Raw genomic sequence first — 21,732 nt, 5'->3', positions numbered from 1 at the left:
CTTGGGTTTTGGTTTATTAGAAGGAAGCAGAGACATGAAGTGGGAGATGAAAGTAGCAGTCAGAGTATGACGGGAGCAGTTCCAAAGCAAAGTCTTTGACTGGAAGTGGAGAAAGTGTGTATGTGTGTGTTCTTCCTCAAGCCCACCCTATCCCTGGGTGTTGTTTTAGCCGGGGCTGGCTTCATGGGCGGGTAACAGAGACGACCAGAGACGGCTGGGCAGGGAAGCTATATTTCTTTATTCAGGAACAACGATTCATAAACTAAGACAAACTAATCACCAAACAGAACTCTGCTGTCTCTTTGCAGCAGCGCAAGCACTCTCTCCAACTCTCAAACTCAGGAACTCTGTCGGGGTTCCTAGGGGCGGGGCCAAGCAGGCCCGCGAAACTAACAGGACTGATCCAATTCTCTTGGCGGGGGAGAGCTAGAACAAACCAATGTAAAGCATACAACACCTGGGGGCTTTCTCAGTTAGGCTTTGTGCCCTCAGAGGGCAGGCAGTGAGCTTTCCCTTCCATATCTGGTATTCTCCTCAATACTCATTCTCATGAGTTCAACAGGCATCTTTGCAATGAATACAAATAAATGAAATTAGCTACTTAAATGAATCAAAAAGGGTAACAACTGTATTTTCCTGACTGTGCTGGTACTGAGTAGTGGCAGATATACCACAGGAGACTATTCTTAGAGAGGATGTGAAGGACCTTCTAGAAATTTCCAGGAATACAGCACGTTTTTTTATATATTTACATTTCCCGATTAAACTGAATTTGAACAGGATAGATAAATCAGATCCTTCGAGAGTCTAGTCGGAAAAGATGGGAAGAAGTAGTCTAAAATAGGACAGGGAGGGAGCATAATGTGCTACAAAATTTTTTCATGCCTGAGACTCTGAAGTTCCAGGTTCTTCCCTCGGTGTCTGTCTCTCTGTCTCTGTCTGTCTCTCTCTCTCTTCCTCCCTCTCCTGCCCTCCTTCTCCCTTTTAATATTAGATTAAAATAAATAAATATTTTTCAAAAGTCAGAAAACTGCCAAGTCATCTGCAACTGTCTGCTATCACCAAAAACAAGGATATAAGTCTATGAGCGTTTTTTTTTTCTCTTTCATTTTATTGGGGCAGAGGACACTTGATGATTTGAAGTAGTTATTGACACATTAAGTATGAACCTGTCATCTCCCCATTATAAGTGTCTGAAAAATACTTTCTCCCACAACCCAAGTCCTTTCCCACCATCACACACCAGAACCTATTGGAGAAATAGAGAAAAAAAGAGAGAAGGGGGGGGGAGAGAAAGAGAGAGAGAGAGAGAAAACACTAACTAGAGAAAAGCGAGACCAGAGCTCTATTCAGCTCTCTATAAGGTGATATTAGGGATTCTGGTCTCTTAAGACCTCAAGGTATGGATACTATCTACTCTTACGGACAGAGCTGTCTCTCTGGCCTCTTAATTTTCATTAAAATCAGCCAGCCCTCCTGACACTGTAAGATTCTCTTTTAAAAACCCTGTTGCTAAGTTACCAATCTATTTGGAAATTTTGCTTCTATGCTGCAAAAAACTAAATGATCCCAACATATATTTTTATTACAGGTCTGTTCTGAGTAGCCTTTGGACAGAGAACTGTAAAGGCACCTTGCATGGAGTTGAACAGTGGCATACTACAAGTAAGTGAGAGGAAGACAGTGAGTTATACAATTCTGGAATATAAGTATGGAGAGTCTGAATGAACATATTTCACAAAATATAAATACAGCAAAAGCAGTACTTCTAATTAAGAGTGTTATTTCATAGGATGTGAGATCTCAAATCTGGAAGTGCTACTCAATTAAGAAATTACATATAATTAGACATTTGGCAATTGTATTATCGTTATTCTTAAATGTTCATGCTTACAAATTGCTCAAAAGTTTACCATAAATTTGATCTCAGTGGGAAAGTGGGACTGACATTACATTAAAGCATATGCAACCAGCACTGATTTAATCCCTTATAGCCTACGTTTTTTCCTCCTCAGTTGAAAGCTAACTTGTCCTTATTTATATTAATTCATTTGTTTATTTTTTACCACCAGGCTTATCACTGGGGTTCAGTGCCTGCAAGACTCTACCATTGTCAGTGGCCGTTTATAGCAAATTGCTATGTAGGCTGATGAGCAGAGCGGAGGGAGAACAGACAGAGAGAAGGGAAAGCACCTATAGCTTTGCTCCAGTACTGTGAAGTTACTCATCCCTCCCCCAAAGTGGGGACCTGGGATTGGGCCTGGGTCTTCACGAACAGTAACACACACACTATGGGATGTGACGAAGATACCAACATATCTTTTAAACGCTTGGAGTTTGGTTCTCACAGATTAATCTTAAAAGTCTAATATGGATTGTCTTTCTTTTTTCCAAATATGTATGCATGTTTATTTAAATGAAAGAGATATACAAAAAGAAACACACACAGAAAAAGAAAGCTAGAGGGGGGTCGGGCAGTAGTGCAGCAGGTTAAGCACACATGGCGTGAAGGGCACAGACTGGTGCAAGGACCCCGATTCCAGCCCCTGGCTCCCTACCTGTAGGGGGGTTGCTTCACAAGTGATGAAGCAGGTCTGTAGGTGTCTGTCCTTCTCTCCCCTTCTCTGTCTTCCCCTCCTCTCTCCATTTCTCTCTGTCCTATCCAACACCAATGAAATCAATAATAACAACAATAAAAATTACAATGAAGACTACACAAGGGCAAAAAAAAAAAAAAAAAAAAGGAAAAAATAGCCTCCAGGGGCAGTGGATTTGTGGTGAAGGCACTGAGCCCCAGCAATAACCCTAGAGGCAAAAATAAAAAAAGAAAGAGAGAGAGAGACAGAGAGAGAGAGACCAACCAGAGAATTGTTCATCTCTGGTTTATGGTGATCCTGGGAACCTAGTGCCTCAGAGCCTTAGGCATGAAAGTCTGTGGCATAACAATTATGCTGTCTCCAGAACCTGGTAGTTTATTTCTATAACTCCTTTCTCAATAATTTCCATGGTCAGTGACATGAAAACCAGCCTCAGCACATGTACCAGTTAAACAGCCCTGTCCACTCACCACAGGGACAGGCTTAGGTATACTATTTATCGAGAGCTTAAGTCCCAAGAAATAGTTACAGTGAGCTTTAATAATAAATAATCAAGAGTTAAGAAAAAGTTACAATAAGAAATAGTTAAAATGAGCTCATATGCCTGAGAGATGACTGCAGCAATCCCCAAGCTATAATGATTGTAATTATATTTAATTGAGCAACATTTTGACCAACACAACATCACTCAACCTGCTAGCCCATATAGAAATCTTCCGATGTGCAACTGTAGCGAATAATACATTAAAATCATCATGCAAAAGTATAAACCCTAAGGAAGTGCTTGGAAATGTAAATATGTTGGTGTTGGCAGTAAAACAAACTTGTTGGGAGGAAAAAAAAAAAAGGCTCAGCCTAATCTAGTTAATTAACAACAAAACATTTGGGAAAATGAAGCATCCCTGCTTGTGACTGACTGTAATTGAAAATGACTAATGATGCTGTCATTTTGCAGCTTATATCTGAGGAAATGATGCCTGGAGGATTTTAAGTGCCCTCTTGACCATTTGTCTACTGCGATTATTTTGTGTTAAAGGTTGGGGTGGAATCCTATGACCAAATACACCACCCATGTTCTGTTACGTTCAAGAACAGTTGAGTAAACTATATTATTAGATTCATGTTAGCTAGGTTTTTTTTTTCATAAATTAAAAAGTCAGCAAAGCAAACCAGCTGGTTTAACCTTATCAAGCCTGTGAGCAACCAAGACATTTTAAGTTCCATTACTGTTCTCAGTTTTTTTGTATTTTTACTGTTCTCAGTTTTAATGTATGAAGAAACATGAGTATTTCAGTGCCTACATACTGAATTTTCTTTCATTCTTTCTTTCTTTCTTTTTTGATACAAGGAACAGTTTCCTGAATGAGCAAGAGGGGAGAAAGTCACCTAAATACTTAAGTTCAAGGAGAATTCAAACACATGTTGAAAACCAAAGAGCACATGGTTTCTTTACTTTGGAGTTAAGGCACTGCTGTCATTGACAGTAGTTGTCTTTCGTTTTATAGCAATTACTACAGGGGGTGAAAGTCATTATTCTGTGGACTCAGTCATTACTCTGAGCAAATTAAGCACATCAAAAATGCATTTCATCACTGACAATATCATAAAATATCACTAGCAAAAGAGGAAATGTATCTGAGTATTCTGCCAGTATAATTATAGTGAATGTTGCTGTGTAATGTGTGATGTGGGGGGGTCGGTAGAAAGGAAAACAAAGATTCTTCATTCTTCATTCACATGATTTTTTGATTTTCCAGTAATTTTACAAGAGGAACTTGGTGCTCCATTTATGCCATCGGTAGAACTGCTTCATACTATATACATTTGATCTTTAAAAGGATGTCCTCAGTGAAAATAAGGGGAAAGGTGGTCAGTTAAAGATGACCAAAAAAAGGGGAGTCGGGTGGTAGCACAGCGGGTTAAGCGCACGTGGTGGAAAGTGCAAGGACCAGCATACAGATCTGGGTTCGAGCCCCCGGCTCCCCACCTGCAGGGGAGTCACTTCACAAGCAGTGAAGCAGGTCTGCAGGTGTCTAGCTTTCTCTCCCCCCGCTGTCTTCCCCTCCTCTCTCCATTTCTCTGTCTTATCTAACAACAACAATAATAACTACAACAACAATAAAAAAACAAGGGCAACAAAAAAAGGAAAAATAACTAGATAAAAATTAAATTAAAAAAAAAGATGACTGCAAAAAAAATCTTAAAACTTTGCACTTTCTGAAACTTAACACAATCTTAGAGCAGTGGATGAAGTGAAGACAAAGGAAAGCAACTCAATTAGGAGGAGCCCTTCCACCAATTGTGTCTCTGCTTGGGAGGTGAGAGCAGTTACTGAATGGACAAGCTGTCTGCTGCAGAACTTGGAGGTGCCAACTGACTGTCAATTTCTCAGGCAGCACAACCATTCTCTGAGGTGCCCTTAATAAGAATGCCTGTAAGAAGTAGACATACCAATTACCCATTTAAAGATCAGATTTTATATACACATCTCAAGTGATTTTCATCTTCTTTTTAAGATGATCTTTAAAAAGACATCTTTAGAATTTTTATGATTTCCAAGTGTACTGGTAGAAATCAACAACAGAAAAAAAAAATTCTTTCATTAAAACTTACTGCAGGCTAATCAGAACCCATTCCTTTTAAGAGGTGGATAACCGGGGGCCGGGTGGTGTCGCACCTTGTTCAGCTCACGTTACAGAGTGCAATGACCTGGGTTCGAGCCCCCGGTCCCCACCTGCAGGGGGAAAGCTTCACAAGTGGTAAGGCAGTGCTGCATGTGTCCCTCTGTCTCTCTCCCTACTCCCCCTCCCCTCTCAATTTCTGGCTTTTCTATCCAGCAAATAAAGATAATGAAAAGAACATTTTAAAGAGGTGGATAACCCGATAGTTAAGGAGGAAAAGCACTAGAGATAGCACTGCAAATTTTTTTTTTTTTGAGATGAAGCCAGATTTAAACACAGGCTTTATGCACTATCAGAGCAATGGGTCACTCTCACTCTTCAGAAAAGTCATCCCAAACATTTGAAATTAAAACGAACTCTCTGGGGGCCAGGCGGTAGTGCAGCAGGTTAAGTGCAAGGACCTGCTTAAGGATCCGAATTCGAGCCCCTGGCTCCCTACCTGCAGGGGAGTCGCTTCACAAGTAGTGAAGCAGGTTTGCAGGTGTCTGTCTTTCTCTCCCCCTCTCTGTCTTCCCCTCCTCTCTCCATCTGACAGCAATGACAACAACAATAATAATACCAACAACGATAAACAACAAGGGCAACAAAAGGGAAAAGGTGACCTCCTGGAACAGTAGATTCTTAGTGTGGGCACCTAGCCCCAGCAATAACCCTGGAGGCAAAAAAAAAAAAAAAAAAACCAAAAACTAAGTCTCTGATCTAGGTGGAGATTTAAATACACTTCTTCCATCTTTTTGTCTTTTATTGTTGGGGTTCATGATCACAACTCTGGGGTCCTTCTGAAGCCTCTATTGTTTGGGATGTGTGTGTGTGTGTGTGTGTATGTGTGTGTGTGTCTGCCTGCCTCCAGGGTTATCACTGGGACTTGGCTCTATTGTTTGGTGTGTGTGTCTGCCTGCTGTTTGGTGTGTGTGTGTGTGTGTGTGTGTGTGTGTGTGTGTGTGCATGTGTGTGTGTCTGCTTGCATCCAGGGTTATCGCTGGGACTTGGCTCTACTGTTTGGTGTGTGTCTGCCTGCTGTTTGGTGTGTGTGTGTGTGTGTGTGTGTGTGTGTGTGTGCATGTGTGTGTGTGTGCCTGCCTCCAGGGTTATCGCTGGGACTTGGTGCCTGCACTACTAACGAATCCACTGCTTCCGGAGGCTACTTTTTCCCATTTTGTTGTTGTTGTTGTTGTTGTTATTGTTATTGTTGCCATTGCTGTTGCTGTTGTTGGATAGGACAGAGTGAAAGCAAGAGAGGAGGGGAAGACAGAGAGAAGAAGAGAAAGACAGACACCTGCAGACTTGCTTCACCGCCTGTGAAGTGACTCCCCAGCAGGTGAGGAGCCAGGGGCTTGAACCAGGATCCATATGCTTGTCCTTGCACTTCGCCCCATGTACACTTAACCCACTGCACTACTGTCTGGCCCCCAGACTCTACTGTTTTAAGCTACCTCCAATCAGAGCTAATCTTCAGGTATTTCTAAGGTCATGGCTCATATCAAAAGCTGTACAGGGAACATCATTTTGTCCACACCCTTAGCCTCTCAAATGAATCTTACAGTGTCAGCATCATTGGCTTAATTAGCTGGTTCTTCTTCAAATCTAAAGGATAAGTGGTAGGGGAAAAATGAGCTTTCATTTACATTATGCTTCTAGAGAAGGAGCAGACTTAACAGGGAAACAAGAAGGTCAAGAGAAAAGAAGAATGGGGAATTCAGACTTCTTCAAAATGGTTTTGAGGGACACAAGGGAGAATAAAGGTGGTTTATAGCTCTTTGCTCTTATTGCAGGGAGAAAATCCCCATTTTACAACATTAATGCTGTAGAAAATAGGTAGGCATAGTTGGACACCACAGGTCTCCAGTTGCTAATTTTCAAAGATTCCATGAGAGGCAGATGTACGCCAGAGGGCTAATTGAGTATATGCCCTGCTGGGGATCAGACCACAAGTGTGGTGTCTCATGCACACAAGTCTTGAGTTCTACTGCTGAGCAACTCCCTTTGGCTGCCAGGTCCCAGCTCTAACCTCAACGTGACCCAGGAGTTGAGAGTGAAGTAAAGGTGGAATAATTCATTTTCAACCACTTTGGCTGTTTACAAAGCAAAGAAAGCACAACTTTCTCACTGACTTTCAGTGCAAACTTTCCTTTGCTGTTTTCCTTCCTTTTCCTCCCCTCTCCTCCCCTCCCCTCATCTCCCCTGTCTTTCCTTCCTTCCTTCCTTCCTTCCTTCCTTCCTTCCTTCCTTCCTTTTTAATCAAAGGGATACAAGTATAAGGCAAAACATAAATACATCCATAAGTTGAAACAATTGCGTCAGAGCCCACATACAGTCCTTGAAGATCAAGCAAGTATAGGCAGAGTGGATCTCTCAAAGATCCCTTTGTCAGTTTCATTGCTCAACACAAGCAAGTAACTGGGTGATCTGAGACAGATGTGGCCTTTCTTTATAGTAACACCAGAACACCACAACTCTGTGACTTTCAGGTCCCAGTCTAGAGACTGAGACAATGACACTTACTTTATGAACCCTCTCTGTGCTAGAATTAGAACTGGATACAGATTATTGCTGTGGGTGGGTGTGTGCTAGGATTGGGGGCGCTGCCTTTGCGCATCATCACATATGGATATCTGCACATTACTCCTTGCCTTTCAGCCTCTGGTTTCTGGACATTAGATCCCAGCTGAGACTTTCCATTTACCAAATGAAAGGCTTGACGTGAATGTCAAAGGAAAACAAACCATTTTCTAGACAGGAAGCTCAGGCCAAGCTTAAGCAGTGACCTTAGAGATAAGAGTGGAAGTCACGATAATGCCGTTTGCAAGGACAAATGAGTTCTGTATAATGAAGTTATTGACCTGCACTGTTTCAGGGCAGCTTGCAACCCAAGAGGGAGGCTCACTAAATCTCAGCTTGCAACAGGAGCCCCGGAGACAAGGGCTGATCAATAAGCAGCCACCATTGTGGGCTCTCAGCTTCTAGCTTCACCATGGGAGAAGTTATCATTTTCCTTAGGTTCAGAGAGCAAGGCAACCTATACCTACACATACCTACATTTCACTTATCCCTTGACTCTCATTTGCAAATGAAAGCCATTAATTAGTGTTTTTATTTGTTTGCTTTGTTTTGAGACCTTACCTGGTTTTCTATTCCTTTCCTATGTGGCAAAGGGAAAAAAGGAGAAAGCTTCCTCCTAGGACAGTTTTTTTTTTTTTAAACCAAAGAGAGAGGTAATTCCTTAACATTCCACTACAGGTTCTCTCTCCCCCCTTCACTAATGACTTTCAGTACAGTCTTAACAAATTAAAGTAAAGCAAAAGACTCTGATGTATGATTTCATGACCATACATTGTCTTGCTGGTGTATGTCACCATACCTTCCACCAAAGTTCTATGACCCTCCCGACTCCCAACTCCAATAGCCACCATAAGTTTCTCAAAAAGTCCAAAGACAGTTTGGTTACCATATATTTTTTTGCAGCTTCATTTGCTTTAGTAACCTGTAGACCAGAAATGAGTGGAACCACCTGATAGTGGTCCACCTCTTTACTTATTTCACTTTGCATCACCTCCAGTTCTATAATCTTCATTTAAAATTACACAATCTCGTTTTTTGATGGCAGAATAGTACTCCCTTGTATATGCATATGGGTTGTCAGTGAAACACTGATATGCCATGAAATCACTGCCATTTGTCAGTAGAGTAATCTGAAAAATGCCACTACCAATTCTTGACCAGATGAAGAATGAAACCTGGATGTTGAGCCCCTGTTCTCTCATAAGAAAGAGCAGCAGGAACCAGAGGAAATGTCATGGACCAGACTGTGATTCTTTCCAGTGGGTGGAGTCAGACAGCAAGAGGCAGTGGTAGCTCGGTGTGAATTAAGGCAAACAATATGAAAAGCATAGCATCGAGGCTGGCAAGCACAACAATAAAGCCTCAAAGAATTTAATCTACCTTGAAGGTGGGACTACTTTCCATATTGATGGCAACGTGCTGGGACAGGAGTGAGTCCTTAAATGTTAATAGCCCGAAGATGGCAATATATAAATAGGATATGCTGATCACAAAGACAACTGTCTCCACAACTGTGGTCTGGCCCGATACTTCTTTACAAGTTCCTTCATTGATTACAAACAGACCACGTCAGTGGCAAAAGTACAGCAGGGGATGCATAACCCATTATGAGGTAATGGCTATTGCTAGAGGTTGCTTCATTACCTTCAATGGCTGGGTGGCTGATTTTTCCTTGTACAAACGCTGCCCTTTGGACAAAATCCCTTCCACATCCGGCTGTTTAGCTTGAACGGCAACTTCAGTTTCCTAGGGACAAGAATACATACAGGGCAGATTAACTTCACAGTTAGCGCTAAAATTACTGAATTTAAATATACCCTTGGAGGAGACACCACATGGACTGCAGATCAATTTCTGCATGGTATGGAAGGGAGGGAAAAGTCATTTTCAGTGCAGAAAAAAAAAAAAAAAGGTCTTGGTGAAAGGCACCCACCTACAAAGTATTTAGCTCAGGTCTGTTTGAATTCATTGTAATCTCTTTGCCACCCAGGTACAATCTATTTTTCAAAAATAGTGAAATGCAATGAGAAGTGTGACTGCAACTGACATAGGATAAATACTAACGCCAGCTTCAATGATTTCAGTAATCCTAGTGCTCACTTGGCTTTATCAACTTATTTTTTAACATTTAAAAAATATTAATTTATTTATTCCCTTTTGTTGCCCTTGTTGTTTTATTGTTGTTGTTAGTGATGTCGTCATTGTTGGATAGGACAGAGAAAAATGGAAAGAGGAGGGGAAGACAGAGGGGGAGAGAAAGATAGACACCTGAAGACCTGCTTCACTGCCTGTTCCCTTGCAGGTGGGGAGCTGGGGGCTTGAACTGGGATCCTTACTCCGGTCCTTGTGCTTTGCGCTATGGGTGCTTAACCTGCTGTGCTACCGCCCAACTCCCCTCAAACTCTTATTTTAACAGGATTCTTGTTTGGGCTTTGGATTAACATTTTTCCCCCTTTGCAATGGAAACCAAATGTTTCTTTTCACCTCACTGTCCAAATTATGACTTTTTCTAAAAGTGTAGACACTAAACACAGTATCAAGACATATTCTTTATTAAGTGGTCAAATAAAACCAGCCTCTTGAAGAGTGGTTAAATTATTATTCTTTGGGGGTCGGGCGGTGGCGCAGTGGGTTAAGCGCATGTGGCGCAAAGCGCAGGGACCAGTGTAAGGATCCCGGTTCGAGCCCCCGGCTCCCCACCTGCAGGGGAGTCGCTTCACAGGCGGTGAAGCAGGTCTGCAGGTGTCTATCTTTCTCTCCCCTTCTCTGTCTTCCCCTCCTCTCTCCATTTCTCTCTGTCCTATCTAACAACGAATTGCGTCAACAAGGGCAATAATAATAACCACAACGAAGCTACAACAAGGGCAACAAAAGGGGGAAAAATGGCCTCCAGGAGCAATGGATTCATGGTGCAGGCACTGAGCCCAGCAATAACCCTGGAGGAGGAAAAAAATAAAATAATAAAATAAAATTTAAAAAAATTATTATTCTTTACTTTTTCTGCTTTTCCTTAGTCCTATGACGACTGAAGCATGACAAAAAAAAAAAAAAAAAAAAAGGCAAAAACTCTTTAGCTCTGATTCTGAAGTGCTTTGTTCCTGGCTGCTATATAGCTCTCTTGGAGAACAAAAGAAATGTGCATATGTTAGAGTTGAAGGAACTGAAGTTAAATATTACAGAAGACTTTTTGGATGGAACACTTGTTAAACCCCAGGCTGGAGTATCGATTAATCAATGTCAGGCATCAGTCAGGGCCTGGGCAATCTTCCCCCGATAGCAACTCCTGATTAACCCACATCTTTCTTCCTCCATCTCCTACCCCAGCACTGCTGTATGTACGTGTCTTCATGCCACTGCTTCTTTTATATCCTGTTTGTACCTGTCCTCTCTCAGCCCTTCAGAACAGGGAGTCCTAGGAACCCAACTGGTGGTAATCTGATACTGCAGCACAGGGGGCTTAGAATATCTAGGTGCTCAAGACACACCTGAGAGAGGGACTGACCACTGTTTTGTCTGTTTATATTGTAAAAATACACCAGTAGGAGGCAGGATCTGTGGTTAAAATCAGCAATGACCTTGTGTGTTAATAGGCATGCATGTCATACACAAACACATACACACACACACACATAAGATCAATGATTATGTAAGGAACTGACCTAATATTTTAAGGATTAATTACCCTGCTCTCCATGACAAACCTAGAAGGTGACTGCTTTTAAAGTCTTGTAACATATCAACAAGTTCAAATTCAGAGTGTGTTTTGTGAGGGATTAGTTCTTCCTTACATTTGTTTCCAGGGTCACCCAGTATAAATTCCACACCTTCAGCAAATGAGCACAGGTAATCATGTTATCACTATCCCAGGCATATGTTCTGATAGTTAACATGAACCCTCTTCCTTCCCTCTCCCTGCTCTTTTATTAGTGTACAAGTAGTTACAAAGATAAACAAACAAACAAACAAAAAACACTTGTTGCTAGTATTCAGATGGCACTGGCCAACAGACAAGGGTAAGAGAGAGTATATTTGAAACAACTAGGGATTCCCTTTTGAAGTGAGCACGCAGATTTGAATTTGTGAAGATTTTGTTGGCAAATGAACAGAAGTTGCAGTGAGCTGAAACTGGGGCAGTCCTGCCACTTCCAAGTGCTGCAAGTTTGACAGGAACTGGGGGGAAGGTGGCATGCCACATGAAAAGGCCAGGTTTTGCACTTGCAGACAGTAAAAATATTCCCTCTTCAGGCGACCCATTAGCCTTAAGTTCAGTCCTCTGATGAATGAGAACTGTAAAGCCCTAGTATTTCCTTCTCTAGCAATGTTTCCTATTAGCGTGTCCTTCTGCCACCAGTAATGTCATCTGTTCATCCTTCAATGAAATAATGAAGAATTTAAGTACCTGCATGAGAGCTATGCCTGCTCCCACAGATACAGGGTGATGGGTGAGAGCAGTCACATTCAGCTCTAAATTCCTTGTGGTTATATCTCCTTGGCACGTTTTTTTGGGAGAACCGGATCTCTAATTATATGCACTTTTGAGAAATCACTTTAGAAAGACCATTTTGAAGATGAATTTCCACAATTCACCTGACTACATTTATTCTCAATATGAATTTATTAGTTAAGAGAGAGGTCAGTTAGTTGGGGCCAAACAGCATTGCTTGAAGGGGCAATTATAGTAAATCGGATTGAATTCACTTAAATATCCTTCAGTATATCTTTCTAATATTAATATGAAGAAAATAGACTAGAAACAGCTGGTGATCTTAATGAAAAATAGGAAGATGTGTTAAAAAAATCTCAAATGTGTGGTATCCCTGCATGCAAATAAAATTTTACACACACACACACACATTTAAAAGCAAATCAAAATAACATAATACTCATACTAATAATCACAGCCAAACCACAGATCTATGCAGAGATAAGAAAATGCTGCCCCTAGAGGGGGAGAAATATTAGGGGAAGATAACCAGAGGGCTCTGAATTCCAATTCCACCAGGAGAAAAGAGGATAGGGTAAAAAAAAGGAAGGACACTCAGAGGTAGTAGGTGTGACTTAGGAAGAGAAGGCAGGATAATAGGGGGAAAAAGGGCAAAGACAGATAAATGCAGATAGTTATGGAAATTATAGTCAACCCATATCTGTGACCTTGGGATAACTACTGTAGTTTCCAAGGGAGATCATGGGGACACAGAACTTAAGTCGTGGGAAAGGTGTGGATTTATACCCTTGTTACCTGATAATTTTGTAAATCCATACTAAATAACTAATAAATCTTTCTTTTTTTAAAAAAGAGAAAATGCTGCTAAAATATATAGCTACATTACAAACACTACCAAGCTCCTAAGCTAGGGTGTTTTTAAATTTTTTTTATTATTTTTTATTTATTGGATAGAGCCAGCCAGAAGTTGAGGGGGAAGGGGGAGATAGAGGAGACACCTGCAGCCCTGCTTCACCACTCACAAAGCGTTCCCCCTGCAGGGGGGACCAGAAGGCTCAAACCTGGGTCCTTGTGCACTGTAACATGTGCATTTAACTAGGTGCACCACCACCTGGCCCCTCTAAGCTAGGGTATTAACAAAGGTCTTCTGAGTGGCAAACACTGTTTAATACACCATCCTCCTTGGGCTCCTACATAAAGGGCATTGTGCAATTTTACAGATGCTGAAACTGAAGGAGATGAGTCAACTGTCCAAGACCACATAGCTTGCCAATGGCAGAAGTGAGATTTCAGTCACAGAGTGTGTACCTCCACCACTACCCTTCTTAACTGACTCTTTACCAGCAATACTGCGTGTGCACACACAGACACAAACTTATTACAGCTTCCTTTTCAAAACATTTAATTAATTGATCTATTTATTTATTTAATGAGAAAGATACAGAGAAAGAGATAACAGAGGGAGACCAGAGCACCACTCAGCTCTAGCTTATAGTGGTGCTGGGGATTGAACCAGGCTCCTCAGAGTCTCAGGCATGAAAGTCTTTTGCATAACCACTGTACTATTTTCCTATTCCTCTTATTATAGTTTCTTGCAGAAACTGGCACATACGATTTTTAATATCATGGTGCTATTTTTATATTCTCTAGCTCCAAAGCCTTTTACAATATCCTCCCAGGTGTAAAAGAGGAAAGTTCCCCACAGTAATGGACATGCCTTCTTTGACTGTGCTCCAAGGGTGCCTTCTGGACTACTGATCCGACACCAAACCCAGTCTCTCTCCATCTCTAGGTGAAAAAAATATCACCCAGAATTGTGAAGCTGCAGTGATGAGAGAGAGAAAGAGAGAGAGAGAGAGAGAGAGAGAGAGAGAGAGAGAGGGATCAAGGCAAGAAAGTCTTTCAGCAACAACAACAAAAAATCTTCAATTATTTTTTTCAGCACTTCTAATGATAGACCACTTCCATTAGGTTTTCTCTCACTTCCTTTTCCCTTCCTCCTTCCATTCCTTCTCTTTAGATATGGACAGAGAGGGAGAGGGAGGGGAGAGGGGGAGAGAGGGAGAGAGACCAAGACCACAACACTGAAGTTTCCTTCAATGCAGTGAGAACCAGCCTGGAATTTGGGTTGAGTGCATAACTACCTTACTCTTTTTTTATTACTGATTTCGTATTGATTTACAAAATCATGAGATAACAGGGGTATAATTTCATACCGTTCCCACCACCAGAGTTCTGTGTCCCCATTTCCTCCACTAGTAACTGTAGAGGTTCTCCCAAGATCACAGATATGGATTGACTGTTACTTGCAGGATTATCTGTCTGTATTTACATATACTTGCCCATTTTTTTTTAAGTCACACCTACATCTGTTACAACTTCCAAATATCCCTCCCCGCTTCTCTCTCTAGATCCTGATGGCATTGGAGTTCACATCTCTCTGGTCATTTTCCTCTAACATTTCTCCCCCTCTGGAAGTATGGACCAAAGTTCTTTTTGGGGTGCAGAAGGTAGGAGTTTGGGTTTCTGTAATTGCTTCTCTACTGGACATGGACATTGGCAGGTTGACCCATACCCCTAGCCTATTTCTGTCTTTCCCAAGTTGGGTTGAGCTCTAGAGAGGTGAGGTTCCAGGACACCTTGATGTGCTCATATGACCAGACAGATCAGGATGGAATCATAGTAGCTTCTGCAACTTGGTGGCTGAAAGGTGGTAAAATAAAAATCAGGACAAAGTGTTCAATAAACAGGAACCAAATGTTAGGAATCCTAGGGGTGGACAGATGCTAGGGTGTCTATTTTAGGTATATTTCTAGGGGCCCATGACTTAAGTGATTTTTGCCTAAGCTTGATAGCTAACATGCAGGTGGACTAAAAATACTATCTGGGAAAATGGTGTCAGAGGTGAGAATAGGACTAGAAAGCTGGATTACCAAACTTGAAGAAAGTATATAAGTACAATTTACTATCTACAATCTGACTTAGGGCCCATATATATTCATATTTAACACAGGAGCCTGTGTAACCTGAGTCCCTGTCAAGTTTGAACTTGTGGTCCTTGGTCAGAGCTAGGAACATACTAGGCTGCACTCATTTCAGGACCAGTCTTTTCCAGTGGCAGACTGGTCTATTCAACAACTGACCCATCTGACCCAGCCTCCTGTGGAAGAGGTGTGGGATGTCAACCCTTCAGTTCTATACTTTGTCACCAAGTTGCAAATGTTACCATGACGTCAACCTGACTTCCCTGGGCAGATGACCTCACCAATGTGTCCTGGAACCTCACCTCTCCAGAGCCCTGCCCCACCAGGGAAAGATAAACAGACCAGGAACATGGATCGTCCTGCCAATGCCCATGTCCAGTGGAGAAGCAATTACAGATGTCAGACCTTCCACCTTCTGCCTTCCATAATGACCCTGGGTCCATGCTCCCACAGGGATAATAGTCCTTAACATCTCTCTCTCTCTCTCTCTCTCTCTCTCTCTCTCTCTCTCTCTCCACCATCACTGGTCATTTCCATCGGGAACTGTCTTATTCTTAATTTTCCCCGCAATGTAAAAATCTGCCCCAAGAGTTAAGTAAGACCCATAAGATGTGACCAGAGTATTGTTTTCATGGCAGTATTGACAGTCTGATACAAACTCAAGCTTACCTTTAAGAAAATACGTTTCACGTTAGGGAACAGAAAGAAACACTTCACTAATACTCACTGGGGAGGCATCATGATCTCTTTTGAAATTCAGCACAGAGAGGTTTCTGAAGTGGAGTGAGTCTCTAAGGAGATTTGGACCGAGTCATTTCTTATGAAACAGCATAACTGATACAGGGGAGTATTTGGTGTGTTAGGTGTTGGCTAGTGATAGAAAATAACCTCACAAAACCACCGAGGGTGAAAGGAGCAAGCTGTATGCAAATGGACATATATTTAACACTTCAAAAGAACAGATTCATGATCCCATAAAACCCACTTCTGTTCCTGGTTTTGCTCACTTCTTCTCTTCCTCTTTTCTCTCCCACGTCCTGACCTGGAGAAGGGCTAGGGTGCAGAGCAGGAGGTGGCCATTGCCATTTGGCACCACGTAGCTTAACCCGCTGTGCTCACAGCTGACTCCGGGGCACTCCCAAGTGAATAAAGAATTGTATTACCACACCGCCACGAGTTCCTGGATTCTCTCCCACCCATGACACTAGCCCTGCAGCTTACTATTACTAAGGTCTCTCCTCGGATTGCGTATGTATTTCTCCAGGAAAGTTACTTGTGGTTACCTTACTTTGTATTAACACAGAGACTAGTAAGAAAACAGAAAGTTTCTTTAGTTCATCACTTTAATTCAGGGACTCAATAAGTTACTGCCACTTAGTATGTCTTTTTCCCCCCCTCTAGAGCCCTGCTCAGCTCTGGTTTATGTTGGTGCGGGGGATTGAACCTGGGACTTTAGAGCCTCAGGAATGAGATTCTCTTTGCAGAACCATGATACTATCTCTCTCCCTGCCCAGGATGCCTGGAATAAAACTCAGGATCCCTTGGGGGCCAGGTGGTGTCACACCTGTTTGAGCGCACATGTCACAACGTTCACGGACCCTGGTTCGAGCCCCAGCCCCCACCTGCAGGGGAAATAGCCCTGTGAGTTTTGAAGCAGTGCTGCTGGCGTCTTTTTTTTTTTTTCCTCCAGGGTTATTGCTGGGGCTCAGTGCCTGCACCATGAATCCACTGCTCCTGGAGGCCATTTCCCCCCTTTTGTAGCCTTTATTGTGGTTACTGTTGTTGATGTTATTCATTCTTGGATAGGACAGAGAGAAATGGAGAGAGGAGGGGCAGACAGAGAAGGGGAGAGAAAGACACCTGCAGACCTGCCTCACCGCCTGTGAAGCGACTCCCCTGCAGGTGCGACTCCCTGCAGGTGGGGAGCCGGACTCAAACCAGTATCCTTCCGCGGGTCCTTGCGCTTTGTGCCACGTGCGCTTAACCCTGCGCTACCGCCTGATGCCCGACCCCTGCTCACCCCCCCCCCCCGTGTCTGTCTTTATCTCTCTCTTTCCTCTCCATTTCTGGATGTCTCTATCCAATAAAGATAATAATAAAAAATACTGATTCACTGCCTAGTATATTTCAAATTCAATATTAAGCGAATGGTGTGTTCAGCTAGAAATCGGTACTGCTACAAATAGCATAACAAAGATAGATACATTTTGTCTGTTTCTTTCATTTGTTTCCATTCTTTTCATTTCACAAGTTGTTCACATGGCACATGTGGATACACATATATGCGTATATGTGTAGATATGTATTATTAATGATGGAGGATGCAAAAAGCCTTTCCACATAGGTCCTGATATTCATTCATTCCTTCCTCAGATGAAACCAACTTATTGTTTGTTTGCTTTTTGCCACAAGGGTAATCACTCACTGAGGCCTAGTGCCTATACAACTCCACTATTCTCAGTTGCTATTTTTTATAGAGGGTGAAAGACAGAGAGAGAAACTGAGAGGGCGAAAGGAAGGAAGGAAGGAAGGAAGGAAGGAAGGAAGGAAGGAAGGAAGGAAGGAAGAAAAATACCTGCAGCACCACCCCACCATTTGTGAAGCCCCATCCCACATGCAGGTGAGGCTGAGGCCTTGAACCGTGGTCTTCAGATATGGCAATGTGTAATGTGTGCACTCTACAGGAGGAGGTCACACCCAGTTCCCCTATTTATTATTTAGTTTTATTTCAAGATCTTGGTGGGGAACTGTGGATATTATGAGGCACATGGTAGTTCTGTGTAAAGGGAACACACACACACACACACACAGAGAGAGACACACAAATCACACAGTGAATTTAGAACACAGTAAGTACGACAATCAGCAGAGTACAATGGATGGACAAGGGGGTGCAGGGCAGTAACTGTCCAGTCTCTTCTTGGAGGGACATGGAGAGCCAGGGTAGGTCTCACCAGGGAAAGAAACTTGAGCAAAGATTCAGAATAGAAAGAAATAGCACATAAGGCGGTCACTAAAGGGGATTAAGCAAGGGAATGACACCTTGCAAGTCAGTTGATGTTCTTTAACAGAATACATATGAAAAAGAGAGATGCAAGAGGAACACGTGTAAAACACCTGCATTTCAGAATCAACGGGACTCTAAGGCATCTGTGACTATTGTATCTCTGAACATGGCCTCCCACTGGGTGTGTGCTCTGCTCTCCCCACTGGCCTCGGGTTTGATCATCTTTCTCACAATGACAGCGACAGCTGTTGAGCAGCAGTGACAGGACTGCCCCTTTCAAGCAGGACTCTAAAGACAATTCTAGATTTGCCAGTCGTTGTAATTCCTGTTTAAGGGTGTGTTTGTGTGTGTGTGGGGGGGGTTAAGGATCACAAAAGAGCTTTTTTTTCAGCATTGGTTCTGGACTGAGAAGATGTTTAGAGCAAATTTAGATACAAGGAGATCTGTAAAGAATGAATAGTCAATATTTATGGATATGAGTCCTGAGACCTGGGGGTTGTTTGTTACTGCAGCGAGAGCTGACAATTGCAATGCTGATGGTGGGAAAAAAAAACACACCAAAAAATCAAACACACAAATATATGTGTTTCTGGGGTGAAAAGACCGGAGTGAGCCTTAAAAATAAATGTGCTCCGGTCACATATATCGGCCGCACCATCTCTCATGCTGTCTCCAGACTGTTTGCTAAAAAGGGTAGCAAGCCACGAAAAATGAAATGGAATCAATACTGTGTTAGAGCCTGACTTCTCCAGCCTACATTGTCAGGCAGACTCTGACAAATGAAGGCTGATGGATAGAAAAACACAACACTGTGCAGTTGAGTTTCTTTCTCTTCCCCCTCCTGCTGGGTGACTGTTCTTTTATTTATCTACAATTAGGTCTACTAGACCACAGCAACAAGGCTCTCCTTCATTGTAACTGCATGCTGTCAAGTGCATGCCAAGCTGATTGACAAGAGAATGACAGGTTCTCTCTTTCCATTCGGAGGTAATCAAGGGTGGCCCACCAATGGGAGGCTTTTTTTCCCCCTCTGATTTTGAGGTTTATGGATTTCAAAAATAATCTGTCCAAATACAAAAAAAAGCATAAATGCAGTATTGATTTTTTTAAGCGGCAAATGATATGAAAATAAGACAGAATCTACCAAGGTTAGGGGTGCTAAAAACCCATGAAAGTGTGGTCGTGGATGTGACCATCAACTAGTGAGAGTGACATCCAGAAGCTGCTCTGTGAGGAAGGGGGCTAAAGACTTGTTTTTTGGAGGAGGTCATGAGAGCTCACTTGGCTTGTGTACTACTTTGCCACTGAGCAGTCTAGGTTCAAGCCTGGCTCCCACTGCACTGAAGGAAGCTTTGGAGCTGTGGCTTCTCTCTCTCTCTCTCTCTCTCTCTCTCTCTCTCTTTCTCTTTATTTCTTTATTTCTTTATTGGATAGAGACAGCCAGAAATCAAGAGGGAAGGGGCGATAGAGAGGAAGAGAGATGGACACCCGCAACACTGCTTTACCACTCCTGAAGCTTGCCCCCTGCTTCAGGTGGGGACCGGGGACTTGAACCTGGGTCCTTGCATTTGTAACGTGTGCTCAACCAGGTGCACCACCACCAGGCCCCCTCTGCCTCTTTCTAAAATAAGTAAGTAAGTAAGTCAATAAATAAATTGAAGTTCTTTTTGACCTTAATATTCTTCAGGCAAAAAAAAAAAATGTTCACTACCCACCCTATTTTAGCATGCTAATTAACCCACTTGGTAACTATTTACCAAATGTAAAAGTCGTTATCTGCTTAGGTGCTGAGCATCTAACAGTAACTAATACAAACTATCTTTTTGAAGCTCACATTCCAGTTGTGATGGTGGATAAGGAGACAGAAATCATGACATTCCAGGGAGTATAAAGTACTTGAAAAAGGAAAAAATAAATAGGTGCTGATAGGTGTTATCTATGTAAATGTCTGTCTGCTTGACTATCTGGGGTTAGAATCTGGAGAGTGTAGACATTTGAGAAAAAGCTTCCAGGGAAAGCCTCTGGGATTTACTTAAGCCCATCCCCCACTTGAATAAAGATTAGGAGTAAAACTCAAACAACTAGTTCAAGGAGGAACAAGGCCTGTGCAAAGGTCCTGAGGCAGAAGTGCATTTGGAAAGTTCAATTTAAACAAGAAAGCCAGGGTGAGTGAAGCTTGTGGGAGGAAGGCAGCGACGCAGAAGGAAGCCAGAGGGCATGGCGAGGGCAAGTCTACTAGGGATCTGTGTTGTTACTTCCAGTGAGGCAATGGGCCAGAGGAGGGTTCTCAGCAGAGAAGTGATGCAGTCCTACATATTGTAATAGATCAGCATGGCCATTGTATGTGGAAGCAGACTAAATGTCTATGGACAGATGATTGCACAAAGAAGTTTGGCTCACTTCCTTCATGCTTCTCTCAACCCATACCACTTGATACTGCATCTGCTGATCTCAACCAATCAATGCAACCAGTACCACCTTGACGTTTCACTTTGAACTGTGTTCAGAGATGCCAGACGTGGGATATCAACTCTTCAGTTCTACTACTCTGCCACCAAGTTGCAGATGCTACCATGTCGTCAATCTGATTTCTCTGGGCAGATGACCTCACCAGTGTGTCCTGGAACCTCACCTCTCCAGAGCCCTGCCTCACTAGGGAAAGATAAACAGACCAGGAATATGGATCGACCTGCCAATGCCCATGTCCAGTGGAGAAGCAATTACAGAAGTCAGACCTTCCACCTTCTGCCTTCCATAATGATCCTGGGTCCATGCTCCCAGAGGGATAAAGAACAGGGAAACTTCCAATGGAGGGGATGGGGTGCAGAACTCTGGTAGTGGGAATTGTGTGAAATTGTACCCCTCTTATCCTATGGTCTTGTTAATCATTATTAAATCAATAAAAAATGAAGTTATGGGATATATATTCCATGGAGTGCTACTCTGAAATAAAAATAGATGATACTGTGTCATTTAGGACAAAATAGATGGAACTGGATATGAAATAAGTAAAGAGATGAAAGACAAATTCTGCATGGTTTCACTCATATGTGGAATCTGGAGAACTGATACACATGAATTTGCAAAAGAAAATTAAATTAGGGAGTCGGGCAGTAGTGCAGCAGGTTAAGCTCACACAGCGTAAGGATTCCGGTTCAAGCCCCCAGCTCCACACCTGCAGGGGAGTAGCTTCATAGGTGGTGAAGCAGGTCTGTAGGTGTGTCTTTCTCTCCCCCTCTCTGTCTTCCCTTCCTCTCTTCATTTCTCTCTGTCCTATCTAACAATGACGACATTAGTAACAATAATAACTACAACAATAAAAAAACAAGGGCCACAAAACAGAAAATAAATAAATAAATAAATAAATATAAAAAAGAAAATTAAATTAGAATCAGAAAAGGTAATCAAGAAAGCTATCTCTAAAACTTTACTAGAACTCTGGTGTTTACTGCTGAGTGGG

General features: G+C 42.4%; 1 protein-coding gene across 7 annotated transcripts in view; it reads right to left on the bottom strand.

Moving 5' to 3' along the window:
• DMD (dystrophin) overlaps positions 1-21,732 on the bottom strand; it is a 2,449,111-nt gene that overhangs the window by 814,461 nt on the left and 1,612,918 nt on the right. For all 7 annotated transcript variants that reach the window (XM_060182733.1, XM_060182732.1, XM_060182735.1 and 4 more), the window contains one exon: positions 9,482-9,583. In XM_060182733.1, the coding sequence (XP_060038716.1) occupies positions 9,482-9,583 (102 nt within the window). The remainder of the gene's footprint in view (positions 1-9,481; positions 9,584-21,732) is intronic.

The sequence above is a fragment of the Erinaceus europaeus genome, chromosome X, assembly GCF_950295315.1.
Source record: "Erinaceus europaeus chromosome X, mEriEur2.1, whole genome shotgun sequence".
In the NCBI taxonomy this organism is placed as follows: Eukaryota; Metazoa; Chordata; class Mammalia; order Eulipotyphla; family Erinaceidae; genus Erinaceus; species Erinaceus europaeus.
Note: the sequence above shows the minus strand (reverse complement) of the source record. Positions and strands in the feature narration are given on the sequence as shown.